This window comes from Ictalurus furcatus, chromosome 10 (assembly GCF_023375685.1).
Source record: "Ictalurus furcatus strain D&B chromosome 10, Billie_1.0, whole genome shotgun sequence".
NCBI classification, from domain to species: Eukaryota; Metazoa; Chordata; class Actinopteri; order Siluriformes; family Ictaluridae; genus Ictalurus; species Ictalurus furcatus.
Window position 1 is genome coordinate 23,840,407 of NC_071264.1, and position 17,966 is coordinate 23,858,372.

At 39.8% G+C, this 17,966-nt stretch overlaps 2 protein-coding genes across 3 annotated transcripts; one reads left to right on the forward strand and one right to left on the reverse strand.

Annotated features, from left to right (window-relative positions):
* The first annotated feature begins 348 nt into the window (after window positions 1-348).
* cfap410 (cilia and flagella associated protein 410) lies at window positions 349-6,224 on the forward strand. 2 transcript variants are annotated; one of them, XM_053634120.1, is made up of 9 exons: window positions 349-600; window positions 876-894; window positions 980-1,026; window positions 1,167-1,396; window positions 1,911-2,058; window positions 3,560-3,647; window positions 3,820-4,290; window positions 5,392-5,489; window positions 5,587-6,224. In XM_053634120.1, exons 1-7 carry the CDS (start codon window positions 524-526, stop codon window positions 3,955-3,957), a joined length of 747 nt encoding a protein of 248 aa, XP_053490095.1. In that variant the 5' UTR covers window positions 349-523; the 3' UTR covers window positions 3,958-4,290; window positions 5,392-5,489; window positions 5,587-6,224. The 2 variants fall into 2 exon arrangements, with proteins under 2 accessions (XP_053490095.1, XP_053490094.1); XM_053634119.1 differs by having other exon boundaries at window positions 3,820-5,489.
* orc2 (origin recognition complex, subunit 2) lies at window positions 5,563-15,318 on the reverse strand. Its single transcript, XM_053634116.1, has 17 exons — window positions 14,204-15,318; window positions 13,953-14,058; window positions 12,883-13,026; window positions 12,679-12,765; window positions 11,277-11,369; window positions 11,126-11,157; window positions 10,976-11,033; window positions 10,480-10,676; window positions 9,802-9,900; window positions 9,589-9,698; window positions 9,311-9,443; window positions 7,810-7,906; window positions 7,546-7,692; window positions 7,182-7,353; window positions 6,485-6,546; window positions 6,218-6,336; window positions 5,563-5,646 (listed from the first exon to the last, which is right to left on the reverse strand). Exons 2-17 carry the CDS (start codon window positions 14,047-14,049, stop codon window positions 5,563-5,565), a joined length of 1,731 nt encoding a protein of 576 aa, XP_053490091.1. The 5' UTR covers window positions 14,050-14,058; window positions 14,204-15,318.
* Between the last annotated feature and the right edge of the window lie 2,648 nt (window positions 15,319-17,966).

A 17,966-nucleotide genomic window follows, 5' to 3' on the forward strand; every position in this document is an offset into this window, starting at 1 on the left:
TTATTGACAGATAATTAAAGGAGTTGCAGTATTGAAACGCTGTAGTATTGTCAGTGTTACGAAATGTTATGAAATTATCCCTCTAACGGTTTGGTTTGGTATTGCAACCCTCCCGACAAGCGCATGCGCAATGTCGCTTGTTTGACTAACGCTAACGTTAAGTGATGTGATGGCTACCAAAGCAAGCTAGATTGTCTTTAGGATTTATATGGAGTACTTCAGGTAACTAGAAATATGCTGTACTAGTTGCCTTATTTTAACCTATGACACAGATGTCAATAATTAAATTCAGTGACCTTTATTGACAGATCATTACAAGAATTACAGTATTGCCAAATTGTTACGAAATGTTATGAAATGTCTCCCTCAAGCGGTTTTATTTGGTATTTTAGCCGGTGTTCAGGCGCATGCGCAATATCGCTTGCTTGACAGTAACGCTAAGTGATGTCATGGCTACCAAGCAAGCTAGTTTGTCTTCAAGGTTTATATAGAAATATTTGAGCTAATACGGTGCAACTCCAAAATGAAATTAACTCGGAAACTTGTTCTCTCACGGGCCAAGGCGTCGGACCTTGAAAGCGTAAAAAAGTTGAATTGCTGGTATGTTGTGCTTTATTTAGCTAGTTTTGATTAACTTCACTAGCTGCGCACCTAACACAGGCTAGCTAGCTAACAGAACAAGTAAGTTTAGCATCAGCAGCCAGTCTAAAGATAAGGCCACTTAATTTAGTGAAAGTCATTTAGGCTGCTTCGGGGAAATAGTTCTTTTACACACATGAAGTAGGGTGCATTTATTTTGGCAACTTTTCCATATGGAAAATGATTATATTTGATTACATTTCTATCCTACTCAAAATATGAATTCTGTGTTGTAGGGGCTGCAACCTGTCAGATGTAAGTACTTTTCCAAGGTTTTATCATGCTTATATTTGTTCTTTATTTCTTCCTGAAATGATTTTGTGATGATGTGAATCCTCAGATCTCAATATTCACTGAAATTCCCAATGTTGAAGTCTTAACATTAAGGTAGGATTGCTATAGTGTTACTGTTCTTGATGTATTACTTTTAACAGAGAATAATTTTCTGCATCTCTTCGGTTATTTCTCGTAAATCCACTTTCAGGTATTTCAAATGAGTCGAAGATTTAGTCATTTCTCTTTCTCAGTGCCAATAACATATCCTCTCTTGAGCACATCGCCAACTGTCAGCATCTGACCGAGCTCTACCTGAGGCGGAACGACATCCAGAGTCTTTCAGAGCTGAGCCATCTTAAAAACCTCACCTGTCTCAAAGTTCTGTGGCTGGCGGAGAACCCATGCTGCGACCCAGACCCGGTGAAGTACCGTTTGACAGTGTTGAGGAACTTGCCTGGTCTGCAAAAACTAGACAACCAGGGTAGGTAGGAGTGAGACAGATGCTAAGCTCTAAAACTCCAAATCAGTGATGCCACGCTCATATCTTTCCTACACTGTTTTTGTCATTTGTATTCGTGCATTTCTTGATTAAACATACTCAATTCAACATCACGTTTTAAAATATATATATATATCTATCTATCTATCTCTATCTATCTATCTATATATATATATATAGATAGAGAGAGAGAGAGAGAGCTTCAAGCGTGTTTGTTCTGCAGAATCTTCTAAGACATTTTCTAAGCTTCAGCACCATGTAGATGGAAAAAGGGAACCAGCGTGACACCATTACTACCTTCAGCTATATTCTACTTTGTGATTCAGCTCAAAGTTCAATCGATCCCCTAACTTATCTTGTCTTATGCTCCAACTCATTATTTGCAGTTTTCGAATGAGAAGTAAGAACTTACTGTACTCGTAGTGATGAAGTTTTATTTGATATGACTGTTCCCTTAACCACTTCCTTTAATGGCACCTCTTTTTTTGTTGTTCAGTTGTGACTGAAGAAGAGCTTGCACTTGCTTTGGAAGAAGGTGAGGAAGTGATCACTCCTCCAGGTCCTGCCACAGCCAGTTCTACCAATGGCCTCACAGAGGCAGACTCCGAGTACGACCCTCTCAATTACAGTATGGAGGAGACCAAGTGAGTTGATACCGTGCCTTTTTAGTCTTTGGACCGTTCAAGACGAGTTTACGTAGCCTACTTGGAACTTTGTTTGTACAGCAGCGTTTAGGAAAAGGGGAAAAAAAACTCCTTCAAACTCAAGATTGTGGAAAAATAGTGGGAGAGATTGTGGAATTAAATCTGCTTCCAGGGCAGGGAGCTGTCGCTCCAAATCTCACTAGCTAATGAGAGTAAATCCTGTTACGCCCTGCCCACAAGAGAGATTTGTGCCAGAATGGCAAATGTAAACTTGTGGAGTATAAATGAAAACTCTGGCAGCATGTTCATAAACCACGATTAGTGAACGAAGCTTAGAAAACTGTTAACAAAGAATGCTGTTTATTTAAAAACCATGTTAAATTTTTGCCACTGAATTCACAGTTTTCAGTTTCAGAGTGTTTTTTCTTCTTTCATTCATATTATCATGTTATCATTCATATATATTTTTAATTTCTTGAGAAGTTATGTTCAGTACTTTTGGCACAAATTTAATTCCATAAGAGATGAGAAAAGGTAGCTATTAGCGATAGTAGTCTTTTTGGGGACACCTATTCCTGTTTTGTTTTTACATGGATATTTCAACTTTGATCTCCATCTCGGTCACTGTTGCTCCAGCAAAGCTACGTTATTATTTATATATTGGCCACCATATTGGCCTTTGTAACAAAATTGCAGGGACCTGCAAATAAATAAATAAAAAGAAATTACAATTCTTCCTTTTATTCTCAGACCTGCCTCAGAAGTTCCTGATCATAGCTTCCTCTCCTATAAATGCAGTTCAGTCTTTACCTGATACAACACAGGTTCCATGGTCTTTTGAAAATATTGCAAGGCATTGTTATTCCAACGCTCTTACACAACCCACCATTAACCACTGTCTAAAATACAAAAAAAATCATCAATACAGTGACAGAAGAATAGTACGCGTTATACAATCAAACAAGGAATACCACCATCAAACACTTTATTAGGTAAACTATACTAATACTGGGTCAGGCTTCCCTTTGCTCTCAAAACAGCCTCAATTCTTCATGGCATGGATTCCAGAAGATGATGGAAACACTCCTTTGAGATTCAGGTCCATGTTGACATGATTGCATTGTGCAAATCCTGCAGTTTTCAGGTGCACTTTCATGCTGCGATTCTCCCATACTACCACATCCCCAAGATGTTCTAATGGATTCAGATCCGGTGACTTGGAAGAACACTGAAGAACGTGGGACTCATTAGAACGTGAACGTTACCTGAAACTGCTGGCTCAGATCTGCATGATTTTATGCCCTGCGCTGCTGCCATGTCACTGCCTGTCTAAATAATTGCATGAATGAGTAGGTGTGCCTAATAAAGTGCTTGACAAGTGTATATTTTTTTTGCGCTATGCCAAGTTTAATGACTATCCTTTAGACCAGGTTCAGGTTAATTTGCTGCTAAGTGAAAATTTGAGGGATTGAGTGGTTTTTTTTTTTTGTTTTGTCCTCAGTAAAATCCCTGTGCAGTTGGGGATGAAGCCATTGCCTAGAGATAAATTTTCATCTTCACGAGAAGCAGGGGCCTCCCTGAAGAAAAAGGTCAGTCTGCATTTAACATTATATCTAATTTCCCACCTGTATGAACCTGGCAGGTGTGCAGCTTTCTTGTATAGTGTTGCAACTGATTAGAACTTGATTCACAATCTTGTATTATTAGCATTAATGATTTCAGTGTAATTTCAAACATACTAATGTGCGCGTGTATGTGTAGAGTCACACTCTGGAAGCTGTACTGCTCCTGCTGAAGGACCTGGACATGGAGGAGCTGAAAACTGTTCAGTGTGCCACAGAGAACAAACTCAGAGCTCGCAGTAGACAGAAAGAGAAAATAGCAATTGCTCAGCACTGAATAAGTGCTGCTGCATGCAGAACGACTAACAACATAAAATAGCTTTTTGATATAAAAGAATCCAGGTTGATATGTTTACAGACATTGTTGCCAGACTAAAATAAACTCCCTGCTCAGCAACAAATACAAGACATGTGAGAAATAAATGGAAAAATTAACATGAAGTGTCTTTAGTAATGATAGTAAGCCATGGGCCAGTAACTACCCGTCTCAGTGCTGCACAGGAAGGACGAACGAACACCATTCTTCCAAGAGAAATTCCCTCAACTGGCGTTATGAGTATCATACAGCGCTACAAAGTTGACTATAGGTGTTCATCAGCATTGAGATCTGGTGAGCATGACGGCCATAGCATCTGACTGAAATCATTTTCACACCCATCAGACCATTCAGTGAGCCTACATGTCCTGTGAATGGGGCGGAGTCATCTCGAAAGAGACCACTCCCATTAAGATAGAAATAGAACAGCATGGACGAGCCACTGGTTTCTCCATTAATTTGTCACCAAAATGTATGTATAGCTACACACTATATTGGCAAAAGTTTGTGGACACCTGACCATCACACTCATATGTTTGTTGAACATCCCGTCCCAGATTTAGTCCCCCTTTGCTGTTATAGTAACCTCCACTCCCCTGGGAAGTTTTCTTTAGATTTTGGAGCGTGGTTATGGGGATTTATGAGCATTAAAGATGGTCAGGTACTGATGTTGGGTGAGGAAACCTGGGGTGTTGTCTGTATTCCAGTTCATCCCGGAGGTATTCAGTGAGGTGCAGAACACTCCAGTTCTTCCACTCCAACCTTGACAGACCATGTCTTCATGGAGCTCGTTTTGTGCACAAGGGCATTGTCATGCTGTAACAGGTTTGGGCCTGTTAATTCCAGTGAAGGCAAATTGGAAATGCTACAGCATACAAAGACATCATTTACAATGGTGTGTTTCCACCTTTGTGGCAAGAATTTGGAGAAAGCTCACATATAGGTGTGATGGTCAAGTGTCCTCAAACTTTTGGTCATATATTGTGTGCGCATATATATGCTAATTTAAAAATAACTTCACAGAGAAATTATTAGTAAACTCTACTTTTTACAGACACGATCATTGTAACAAAACAGAATTATGGCTTTTGCTGTATTGCTTTTCCTGGTGTTAATTTAGCATTTCCTGTCCCTATTTTGTTTAAACGGATCTAAGCCTGCGTATCGCATTAGGATCCGTCTAACATCTGATTTTACCAAGTTACTTGTATATGTGTTATGATGGTATTGCAGGAATGTGACTATAAATGTATATTTACTGAACATATTTTTATATGTAAATAAATTGCAATGCATCATATTTATTACATATCTGTACATAATACATACCGTTTACAAAAAGTGTTCATGATTTTACATTTCAGTACTTGAAGTACTTGAGTTGATTCATTTCAGTTGGACTTCTACAGTGCATGAAGACCTCTGAACTACCCAGCATGCGGTATGGCGATCTGTGCCAGCTTATTGCTGCCTATCCATGGTAGTCAGAACAGGTACAGTAAACAGTATTCATAAGACAGGTGGCCAGTCCTCAAAACAGTACTTTAATCTTTTTTTCCGCTCCGATTACTCAACATCCTCTTTCTCCAGGAAGTCTGTGAGAGTTCCCGCATCCACAGGGATCAGAAGGTACTCTATTCCATCAGCTCCCTGCAAAATAAAATACATATGTTAATTTACAGGAAAGAAACCCCCTTTTTAATGTCTTGTATTGATTTATTATGAAAAAGTAACATCTACTGTTTCACTGCTGACTTCAATATACATTTAGCTCGCATAACACTTCCTGCAAATAGACACACATGCACATATTCTCTGCTCTGGGTCAATAAATTCATGACAAATTCCATGTTGGTGTAATTAGGGCTTGGCAATATAATCGATATAATATCAATATTGTGATAAATTATTACACACTACACTAAGACATTGTTGGTATGGTGATGTATTTTTTGTTGTTTTTAATAATTATTGAATGGATGTCGTTGATTTGATGTAATTCTTTTTGTAGTTTCTTCTTTGTCTTTGTAGGCATTAAAGAAAAGTATTATCGAAGTCAGTTTAATGTTTTTTTTTGTTTGTTTATTTTTATTACTGTTTTGCGGACAGTTTGTTAGCTAAATTATATATCATTATACACATCATGTGTCGTAGAAATGTCCTCAAGTATCATGATATGATATTTTTGTCATATCGCCCAGCCCTAGGTGTACTGGTTCACCTTCTTGGTGCGGATCAGCTTATGATCCCGGAACTCTGTCAGCTGAGTCCTCAGCGTGATGTCACTGTTCACCAGGAAGGCCTCACGACAACGCTGGTAAAAATCTTGAAAAGACAAACCTGAACACAAATCATAATGGAAACGTGAAAAGAAAGAAAGTTCAGCTAGCAAAGCAAAGGGGGAAAATTGAGAAACTGCTCCAAAAAGTGACACGAGAACATGGAGGACTGATTGACTTCTTAAATAGGGTAAAGTCTACTGTTTTACCTGAATAGGAAGGATTGTCTTTGTTCTCCAGCTGGAATTCAGCCAGTAGTCTGAAGATCCCTCTGTGAACAGAGCACACAGAATTATCTTTTGAGACTACGGTCATTTCTTATCGAAACCTGAAAACCTACAAAGACAGGCCATACCCACATACAACAGCAGTAACAGTCACATGCTCATGCGGAAACAAACTGGGACATTCATCGCTGACTTTTAACTTGCGAATGAGAAGGCAGAGTAAAGGGGTGGTCACACTACACTTTCCGTTCCACTGACTTCCATTTATATGCATGCGAATGCTGGAGACCAGAAACACAAGCTTTGTGTGAAGAAAATTCGCATTTTGCTGCGTTCCAAAGTTCAAGTTTGGTGAACTCTGACCTGAGAATTCGTATCATGTCACCTCTTCAGAAGGATTATAGCAGTGTTGCACCATCCGGTTTTATGGCGTTTATACAACACAGCTTTAAAAGAATATAAAATCAACATCAAAGGAGTAGTTGGCTGGATTGTGGAGTCACTGCATACAGGAACAGATGGTATATTTTAACATTGGCGTGTGATATCATATCCGGTCGCCACGGTCTCCAAAGAAATTCCGCATGCTGAAAGTCTGGGGTGACCGCTGCTTAAGGCTGCAAAAAACTGTGTGTGGTGTCAGGCGTAGAGTTGTGTGTTTGTGTGTCTGGTGCAGTACCTGGCGTTTGGTGTGAGACTGCGCAGGACATGTGTGAGCGAGCTAAGAGCCAGCGCTCCTGTCTGCTGCACCAGGAGAGAGTTCTCGTACGACGTCTCTTCTGTGTACGGCAGGAAGGTAGTCGTCTCGTACCACAGCCAGTTAAACACACACATCTTCGATTGGTCCCACACTGAACAATAACACAGCCAAGATAACAGTGAACATCTCAAATACACCAACGAACTGGTAGATAAGACTTAACATATCAAAAGGCGTCTTAAAGTCAGTATAAAAAGTCATGAACACAGTCATGTGACCTGACGGACCACATTCTGAGACGCAGATAAAATAATTCTCATATAGTGTTAGTGTGAAAACAGACCGAGAGGGGCGTTGATGTGATCTATGGAGGCAAGCAGGTGCATGTTGGGAATGGAGGCCAGCTGCCCAAGCGCCTGCTGGTTCTTCTCACCACGCAGCATGGGGCCATCAATGTTGTGGATGATCAGGTAGATGTGGTTGTCCGGGTCTAGTAAGAACACATAAAATGATCCCACATCAATCAGCATCATAACACTTTACCAGTGATGGACTGGGGATTAATGTAAAAGTTGTATATAACGCAATGTGAATATCTGAAGAGAACCTTTTTTAAGGGTTTTCATAATGAAGTTTATTTGGTCCACTGGGGTGCGAAAACTCCCATCATGCTCCAGCATCTCGCTGGTGATGGCATTTAAGATCTGTCAAAGTGGAATGTCACAATGTGAGGGGAAGAAAAAAAAAAAATTAGGCACAATGTGACTCCTCCATATGTTCAGTCGGATCAAACTAATCTTTGATGCATCTGTGATTAACTTGCATACATCAGCTATGCAAGTTAACCATTAACCATTATCCCTGTTATTTAGAGGGATTTCTTTTCTTGCATTTCTTAAAGCATAATGAAAAGTCAATTACAAATTCTGTTTCTATCTCTACGTATATGGAGAAATCCAAGAAAATTGCACAACCTTAATCGTTGACTGATCTGGTCTAAAATATTGTATTAAGAAAAATGTGTCTTTACAGCGTAAAGCATAAAGTGCACTACACGCGTGACCTCCTTCTTAATAGTGACAAAAACAAGCCAAAATAAAATGCTGTTACATTGTTTTCATACAAGTGGATCTCTTTTTCCTTTAAAAGTTGTTTTTTTTAAAAAAAAACATTTGTCTCAGAATTGAATGCAAATCACTTTGAAATGTAATCAGCACAGCTGTATTGAGTTCCACCACAGAACTAAACACATCATTGCTTTTCCTCAAATGAGGTCAAAAGTGTGACATTTTTGTAATAACTCTTCAATGACTTGTGACTGATTCGATACATCAGTAGAAATCAAAATAAACTATTTTGTCCAAATCAAGCAGCTGTAGTATACACAGATGAGCCAGAACATTAAAACCTGCCTAATACTGTGAAGGTCCCCTTGTACCGGCAAAACAGCTCAGACCAGTCAAGGCATGCACTCCCCATGCTGTAGTATCTGGCACCAAGACATTAACAGCAGATCCTTTAAGTCCTGCAAGTTGCGAGGTGGGGGCTCCATGGATCGGACTTGTTTGTCCAGCACGTCCCACAGATGCGCAATAGGACTGAGATCTGGTAGGTGGTGCGTGTCAAATTAACATCCACATGAATACCAGGACCCAAGGTTTCCCAGCAGAACACTGCCCAGAGCATCACGCTGCCTTCGCCGTCTCGCCTTCGTCCCATAGTGCATCTTGGTGGCATCTCTTCCTCAGGTAAGCGATGAACATGCAAGCACCTGCTTCCAACACATCAAGTTCGAGAACTGACCGTTCACATGCTGCCTAATACATCCCACCCCTGAACAAGTGTCACTGTAACAAGATATTGTTCTTCACTTCACCTGTCAGTGGTTTTAATGTTATGGCTGATCGGTGTACATCCAAGCTTAAAAATATGTTATTGGTTTTATTTATTTAGTTATAGATTTTAAGTATTCACAATGCTGAATATAAATCAGTTTGCACTGGTAGGTTGTAAAGGAAATCACAATGGAAACTTATGCAGTATTTTCAAAACAAGGTAAAGACCACCTTGCTTTATTAATAAGTTGTGTAATAAAAGCTAAAACGGACCGATTTGAGAGTGATGCTTGGGAAAAAGCCATTGACCACCAGGTGCATGGAATCAGACAGCATGGTAGTGCGGAACTTCTCCAGTAAAAGCTTCTTCGAGCCCAGGCCATACAGCAGGATGTTGAAGCCCATTCTGTTGGCATGTATAGAAAAATACGTTTAGTACAGGTTGTTTACACATCAACATGCTGTCTGTGTGGAATAAAACACTAACCCTAATAACACGTTTCATAATTTGAAATGCATGCTCACATACACATCTGGATTTTCAACTCAACTGTAACTGCAGCATCCATTTGCTGAAATTGGTCTGGTGTTTTTTATTCAGCTGAGTGATCTCGTCTGTGTAACAGGAGGGCTTTCCATCCAGCAACTGCAGAAGAGTTTCCTACAAGACACAGTTAACATTCCCATCAGTTACACATACATGCAGCATAAATATAACAGCTGTTAGAAGCTGGGTTAATTGTAGACAGCTGAACAGAACTGACCCGATCTAATTTTGGGGTCTGGAGCTTTTGGAGGGTTCGGTCCGACGTGAGCACCTTCGAGCTGCTGTGAGCTTCAAAGTACTCCTCCACCAGGCTGGGCTGGAAGAAGACATGGGTACAGATTTGTGCTCAACATGTTTAGTAGCGTTTTGACAAATAAGCTGCGTTCACGCCATGTCGTAACTACTGTAATTACGAGATTCCGACTTGTTAACAAAAAAAGAAAAAAAAAGTTTAAAAAGTGTTCATGTCCTCATAGAACTCGTGATTAGAGCTCCGACTTGTAGCACCTGACCGCTGCGAAGTCATACGGAAACTGGTGGCAGCTTCAGCTTTAAAATGTAGTTGTTATCTCATAATATTTCTGTATAATTGACTATTATTAATGTCTTAATAATGCAAGATTAATCTGAAAATAAACGAAAAACATACAATACAGTTTAATGTCATTTTGCAGTTGTCAGCATCATCATCTCACATGGATTCATTTAATTCCAAGTCTGAGGACACGAACAGCTCTGGGTAGAACGTCCGTGTTGTCCTTAAGTAATTATGGTAATTCCGACGAGGCGTAAATGCAGCCATAATTTGGGGTGCATGAAACGATAAGGCGTGAGAAAGACCGTAACCAGACAAACAGCTCTCCATACTCAGCAAAAACCATCAACAGAATCCTACCTCGGGCGTTTTCTTGCTCTTCTTGGCAGGCGTCTTATAAAGCGCAACAGCTGCTGTAGCCGTCTTGCTGGGGGTTTTCGGCTGAGCTCCGCGCTTTTCTCCTTTTTCCTCCTCATCTTCATGTCCGTCCTTGTCCTCCTCCTCCTCCGAGTTTGAGGGGGAGAAATCACTGTCACTGTCTGATTTCAGATTAGGAGCTGAAAAAAAGAAAAGCAAAGCAAACATCAAGCATTGTCAGAAAATGATAATGCAGTGCCAGTCAAAAGTTTTTGTTACACCTGGAGATTAATTCCAGTTTGATCATAATTCGTGCAACAGACAAAATAAAATACAGTCTGGCATTAAAACAAGGGGGAAATTTTTCAGTTAAAGACCTAAATTCTGGAATATTACATTTTAAGAAAAGTGTTAAATAATCAGATGTTGAAAAATATTTTGCTGGCAGTCCAGCTTTTTCCATATTCAACTAATCCTGTTTGAAGTGATTTAACCAAACCTGATATTCTCTTTCTCAGTCTGTGTGGGGTCGTGGAAACAAACTGTACTTTCTTCCCCTGAAAAAGACAGTCATCAGTAAATAGTAAGCAAACTACATAATGCAAAAAAGTGTGTGTTTCTGCATATAGCTGAAAGAAAGAAGCTTTACCTTTTGAGGAGTTTTGTTTTGAGTCACCAACTCTAGAAGTGAGAAGTATACAACAGCAATCATTATAAATATTCATATTGAAGAGGAGAGTCAGAGAGGGAATATGATCATGCCAGAGAAAAAGAGAACTTAAGATAAGTTGGGTGCTCACTCTTGGAAGCACGGGCAGGGCTAGGTGGCTCCTCTGGATTATCGGGAGTGCTAAATGTAACACTTTTTCCAGGAGTGCGCGCCCACTCTGATGCTGAAGTGAAAAAAGGAGATTCAGTAAATGTACAGTATAATAAACAACCACCCTGATAGGTTACGATGCATATGTGTCATGATGTACAGGTCTGCTAACAATCTGCCAACTAAAAATGAAAAACTGAGTTCAGCGATACGTTTATTTAATCTTGACAAAATTTAATTCTTTTTACACCAAAAAAGAGGGGAAAGTTACATAAGCCCTAAGAGGCCATGCATTATTATTTTCTTTCTTTCTTTCTTGTGTTCTCGTGTTCACGACTTAATTTTCTCATGATCTCCACATCAAAAACAGTTGCTTTCTCGTGATCTTGACGTAACAAAATGCTGTTTTCTCACGACGTAATTTTATCACGAGAAAATCCCACGCCTTGTGAATGGTCCCATTTTTTGTTGTGTGCACGCTGGCGTCTTCACCATCGCCACTATAAATTTAATAATAGCCCACTGTAGAGATGGACTTATCTTGTTGTAAGCCTAACAGTCTCCTTCTCAAGTGTCGGACACTAATGTGGAAGTTGTCCACATTAGTGGGAAATAATGTGAAAAGTACTGTGAAATCACTGACAGACATGGAGGACATGGAGATATTTCAGCTTGAGTGAGTCTCTGATCAAAGTAAAAACCAATTTGTTCATCCATGATGCTGCAGGATTGCACTAAGCTTTTGCTGCCTCCTGAACAATAAAAACATGTCATGTTGAGTACACAGAAAAATTTGGTCGTGATCACAGGAAAACAGCTATTTTGTTATGTTGAGATCATGAGAAGTTGTGATCACTAAGCTCCTCTTCATTGGACCCACCATTACCACAGGCAATCTCCTCTCTACTCTCAAGGACTCAATTTCAAATTAACTAATGACTGGCATAGCTCAAAAATCTGTGCTTCTTCCCCCTCCTTTCCTCACTGTATTCACTATAGGGAGTTTCCGAGGGGGAAATATTTTACCCGGAACTTAATTTAGACCATGGTCCCTGCTGTGGAAACACATCGAATACCTCCAAAAGTTCCTAGTTCCTGCGGTGGAAAAGCAGCATGTGTCACACAGCAGGCACTAGCCTGTGATTCTTGCTTATATAGCTCCACCCACCTACAAGGGGTCACTCATTAGGGCCCATATTCATCACCGGTGATATAGCATCTAAAGCGATTCTTTTCACAATGCCTAACTTTGTTCACACCATAGATTCCCCTTGTAAATTTAAGTCTTCATAAACAAATGATCTAATCAAGGCTGTCAATTTACAATCGGTGTAAAAATAAACATTCTGAGCCCAACTGAGAATTTTCCTCTCCTCACGTACCCACTTGTGCCATTTTATTGGAGCGTTTAATGGTCTGGAAAGTGAACACCGATGCTCCTGCAGTGGCTGATCCATTCTCATCTCCATCTGCACAACATACAAAACATACAGACAACCAACACTCAGCTAGACGAAGCAACACAAACTACAGGCCAACAAAGCGTGTTCAATAAAAGATGGTATTACATATTAAGTGCATCTCACCTTGTGTACCAGCACCAAGTGCCTCTACATAGTTTTGCTCATTAAATACACTGTCCTCATCCTCTTCAGCAGGGTCTGCTAATGGCTTTCTAGGACTCTTCAGGCTTACGAGAGTTTGGACTGAACTCCGTGGCGCTTTTGACCCTAAAAGCAGAATTATTATCAGAAAGGTGATGCGCAGCACAGCACTCTCAATTTCTGTTTAAAACCAGGTGCCAGAATAAGAACAAGGCAGAATGTATAAGGTGGACATGACGTACTGTATACAGCGTACAAACCCACAGTAGTGAGTCATTTGTTCACAGACTGTTAAAATGTGTTTATTACTTAAGAGGTGAAGATACTGAGGAAGTAGGTAGAGTAGAAAAACAGCCATCTTTCTAAAATGATTCATTTTTATAATGGTATTATATTAAATCAGTAAGACAGCTTTTAGTTGTAGCACCCCATGATCATGGAATGGTGTCTAAAACTTGTGCAATTTATTTTATCAGAGTTTATGCTATTTATAAGAGATTGTGAATGGCACAGTGGTCCAGCATGTTCGATCCTCAGCTTGGTTTACTATCCGTGCCTAGTTTTGCATGCTCTCACCGTGTCTACATGCTTCTTCCTGGTTTTTCAGTTTCCTCCCAAAAACATGACAAGGCTATGTTAAATTTCCCCTGAGTGTGTGAAAATGTGTGTGTGTGAGAGAGAGAGAGTGTGTGAGAGTGAGTGTTGCTCTGCAATAGACTGGTGTCCCATCAAGGGTGTATCAACACCTTGCACCCTGTGTTCCCAGGGCAGGATCCGAGTCCACCTCAACCCTGACCAGCAATTACTGAAAATTAATGATTGACTGAAATAATAATTTAATTGCTTCATAGTGCTGTTATAAGTTTACTTATGTCCTGCCTCTGATTGCTGTTTGTGGTAACTATTATGCTACATTCAATATGACTACCACTGTTAAATAAAAGGTTACAAATTAAATGCATTAAACTATAATAATAAAAAGAAAGTTATCTGGGTATGTAAAATGAATAAAGGTTAAGCTGGAAGCTTGGTTAGCTGCTCACTCTCAATACCTTCATGTTTCTCCACAATGTGATCCAGAACATCATCATCTCCCACAAACCGCACTTCTAATGCTCCTGACACCACCGTGCGCTTCTGTGGACTCATATTTTACATCTGAAAGTGGAATAAAACATCTCACAGGACGCTCCAACAACGCAATAACTTTCGGGTTTGTTTTTTTTATTTTATTTTACACGGGCTACGCTAGCTCGAAAGCCATGTTCCTATGGTAATGAGCTGTAATTGTGCGCGAGCTCACCCGAGAGGGAAAAACGCCAATTTCATTCAAACGCAGCAGATTCGAGACTGTTCTCCACACTGGTCTTGGACTGTTAAGTAGTATACACAAATAACTTCCGAAGAAAAAAAACAACTTCATATCAAAGGATTCCACATTTATGAGTATGGAGTGACAAGTTACCAACAAGCGTTAACTTTCCGCGCCAACTGAAAAGGTTCTGACCACGTGACCGGAAGCGACGTCTTTTCTGTAGCGCGTGTTTAAAGGGATAGGCCAGTAAGAAAACAAATGTATTTTAGAATGGTGTCCAAATTTCGCCCAAATTGTATAAGTTATGGATGCTTGTTGTTGTTATTATTGTTGTTGTTAAATACTATGTTGGCACACACAACATGTTTTTATAATTAGAGCTGGTAATGACACTAAAAAGGACATTAAAATGCATATATTCCACATATTAAACATTACAGTTAAGCCAGTATGTTACACAATACGTTTTTGCTCTTCCTATATGTAATCGATTTCTAATTATTAAAATACATAAATATTATTACAGGGGCATGGTGGATTACTGGTGTGCACGTTTGCTTTGCACTGCCAGGGTTGGGGGTTCAGTTCCCACCTCTGCCCTGTGTGCATGGAGTTTGCATGTTCTTCAGGGGTTTCCTCCATGTACTCTGATTTCCTCCCCCAGTCCAAAGACATGCACTGTAGGCTGATTGGCATCTCTAAAACTGTCTGTAGTGTGTGAGTATGTGTGCAATTCTGCCCTTCAATGGGTTGGCACCTTGTCCAGGGTGTCTCCCGCCTTGTGCCGTGAGTCCCCTAGGATAGTCTCTAAGCTCCAAGCGCCCTGCAACCCTGTGTAGGATAAGCGGTATAGACAAAGGCTGGATGGATAAATATCATTATCACCATCATCTTCAGTAACTGCTTTATTCCGGTCAAGGACCCAGGGCTTATCCCAGAACCAATCTTGGCAAGATAGGCATGTACCATGGATGAGACACCAGTCCATCACAGGGTACCATGCACACACATTCACACCTAGGGGCAATTTAGACTAACAATTCATCTACCGGGTGAAAGGAAACCCACAGAGACACAGAGAAGAACATGTACTAAAATTCCACACAGACAGCTGGAGCTGTAAGCAACACTGTAAAATTAGAACTCTGTGTACTTTTATGAGCTTTTATGGTAGATATGACATGTGTTTTGAAATAAATAAATTAATCAAATTCACATAATATAAACCTATGAGAACATGTTTACCTGGGAAACATGGCCTTAACTATACGACTGCATATAACCATAAATTGTTAATAGAGCTGAGCTCCTCCATGTCTTATCAGTAATAACCAGAGCTGAGATTTGCTCCTCAGAGCTGTGCAGTACTCATTCACAAAATGTCATGAGATAATGTCCAGAGCATTCACTGACTGAATGTCACTGACCAGAACTGAAGGATTACATTCAGCCCTTTAGAATAAAGAAGACTAAAACACAGTGTGATGCAAAGGAAAATATGTTATTGCTTCGACTTGTCTGAAGCAAAAGGCATTATGTTGTCTGAATACAGTGGGGGAAATAAGTATTGGATGCATCAACATTTTTTTCAGTAAATATATTTCCAATGAGGCTATTCACGTGAAATTTTCAACAGACATCAGTATTAACTCAGGAAATCTGGAAATATAAAGATATTCGCAAAATTAAAGTCCATAAGTAAAGTTATGTGCAATAAAGTGGAATGACACAGGAAAAAAGTGTTGAACACGCTAAATGAAATGTGTTTAATACTTAGTGGAGAAGCCTTTGTTTGTAATGACATCTTCAAGACACTTCCTGTATGAAGAAATTAATCGGCCACAGTATTCAGGTGTGATTTTGACCCATTCTTCTAAACATATTGTCTTTAAATCTTGTTTAGTTGTATTCGAGTCAGGTGATTGACTGGGCCGTTCTAACGCCTTGATTTTTTTCCCCTGAAACCAACTGGAGAGTTTTCTTTGCTGTATGCTTTGAATCGTTGCCCTGCTGGAAGGTCCACCCATGTCCCATCTTCATCATCCTGGTGGATGGCAGCAGATTCTTCTCAAGAATCTCCCGGTAAAGGGCTCCATTCATCGTTCCTTCAATTATATGAAGTCTGCCAGTACCATGCAATGAAAAACAGCCCCACACCATGATGCTTCCACCTCCAAACTTCACTGTTGTTATAGTGTGATGTGTATTGCCATTTCTTCTCCAAACATGGTGTGTAGTATAACAGCCAAAAAGTTCAATTTTGTTCTCGTCTGATCAGACTACACTCTGCCAGTATTTCATAGGCTTGTCCAAATGAGTTGTAGCAAACTTTAAACGAGCTTCAACATGCCTTTTCTTTAGTAATGGAGTCTTGCGAGGTGAGCGTGAGCAGTGGAGTGCATTGCCTATTGTTTTCTCTGTGACGATGGTACCTGCTGCCTCCAAGTGTTTCTGGAGCCCTTTCTGAGTAGTCCTTGGCTCTTAGGCTACTCTTCTGACTTTTCATCTGACTCCCTGATCAGAAATCTTGCGAGGAGCTCCTGTGCGTGGCCAGTTGATGACGGAGGGATGTTGTTTCCACTTGCGGATAATGGCCCCAATGGTGCATAGTGGAAGATTCAGAAGTTTTGAAATACGTCTGTATCCGATTCCATCAATATTTTTTTGCAACAATAAGGTTGTGAAGGTCTTGGGAGAGCTCTTTGCTTTTACTCATTATGAGATGTTTCTTGTGTGACACCTTGGCAATGAAAAGCCTTTTTATAGACCATCAATTTACTAACCCAGCTGATATTAATTTGCATAGATAGGATATAATTACTTACGTATTTCAGCCGGTTCCTTGCCTTACCTTGCCTTGGAGAGCTGCTTTTTCTTAGTATGTTCAATACTTTTTTCCTGTCATTCCACTTTATTACACACAACTTTATTTATGGACTTTAATGTTGTGAATTCTATATATTTCCTGATTTCTTGAGTTAATACTGATGTCTAATGAAAATTTCATGTGAATAGAATCTTTGGAAATATAATTACTAAAATAAATGTTGACACATCCAATACCTATTTCCCCCACTGTAAGTATTTATTAGATATAGTTGTTAGAGGCTGTTTTTTGCACAGATTCTAAATGCCGTGGAAATTTTTGCTGCTTATGGTTAAGTCAGGCTTTTTGTCACACAATTCGCTCGCTTTGCCATAATTCATCCCAATATTTGGCCCAGAATCAAATGCTATTTTTAGACAGCAAGTAATCACTGATAAAACCATGAATATAACCATGAATATTGGTACTAATAAACTCTTGACCACCGAAAGCAGTCCAAAATATTGTATAAAAATATTGGCAACCTGTGGGGAAGGGTAGTATGTCAGTTTGGATCATTATGCACTAACAGCCCAAAATGTACACTATTATTTTGCATTTGCTACTTAATTAGGCCATGATGGCAGAGGCTTTGTGTAGGAAACACCACTATAGGTTCTTTGAATGTGGCCTTGAACACATAATGGCTCTAACTCTCTAGTAAGAACTGAACCCATGACCCTCTTCAAACAGGTTTAAACCTCAGCCCATTCTTCTTGCCTCAGGCTCTCCATAAGAACCATCCTCTGAAACGGTCTGGTTACATGCTAGCAGAGAACAGATGGCTCTTTCAGATGGCTCTGGAACCTTTCTGACCTACAGTCATATTATCCATAAAAAAAGAAAGACAAGGATGGAATATGAGGAAATATGGATATAGAGGAA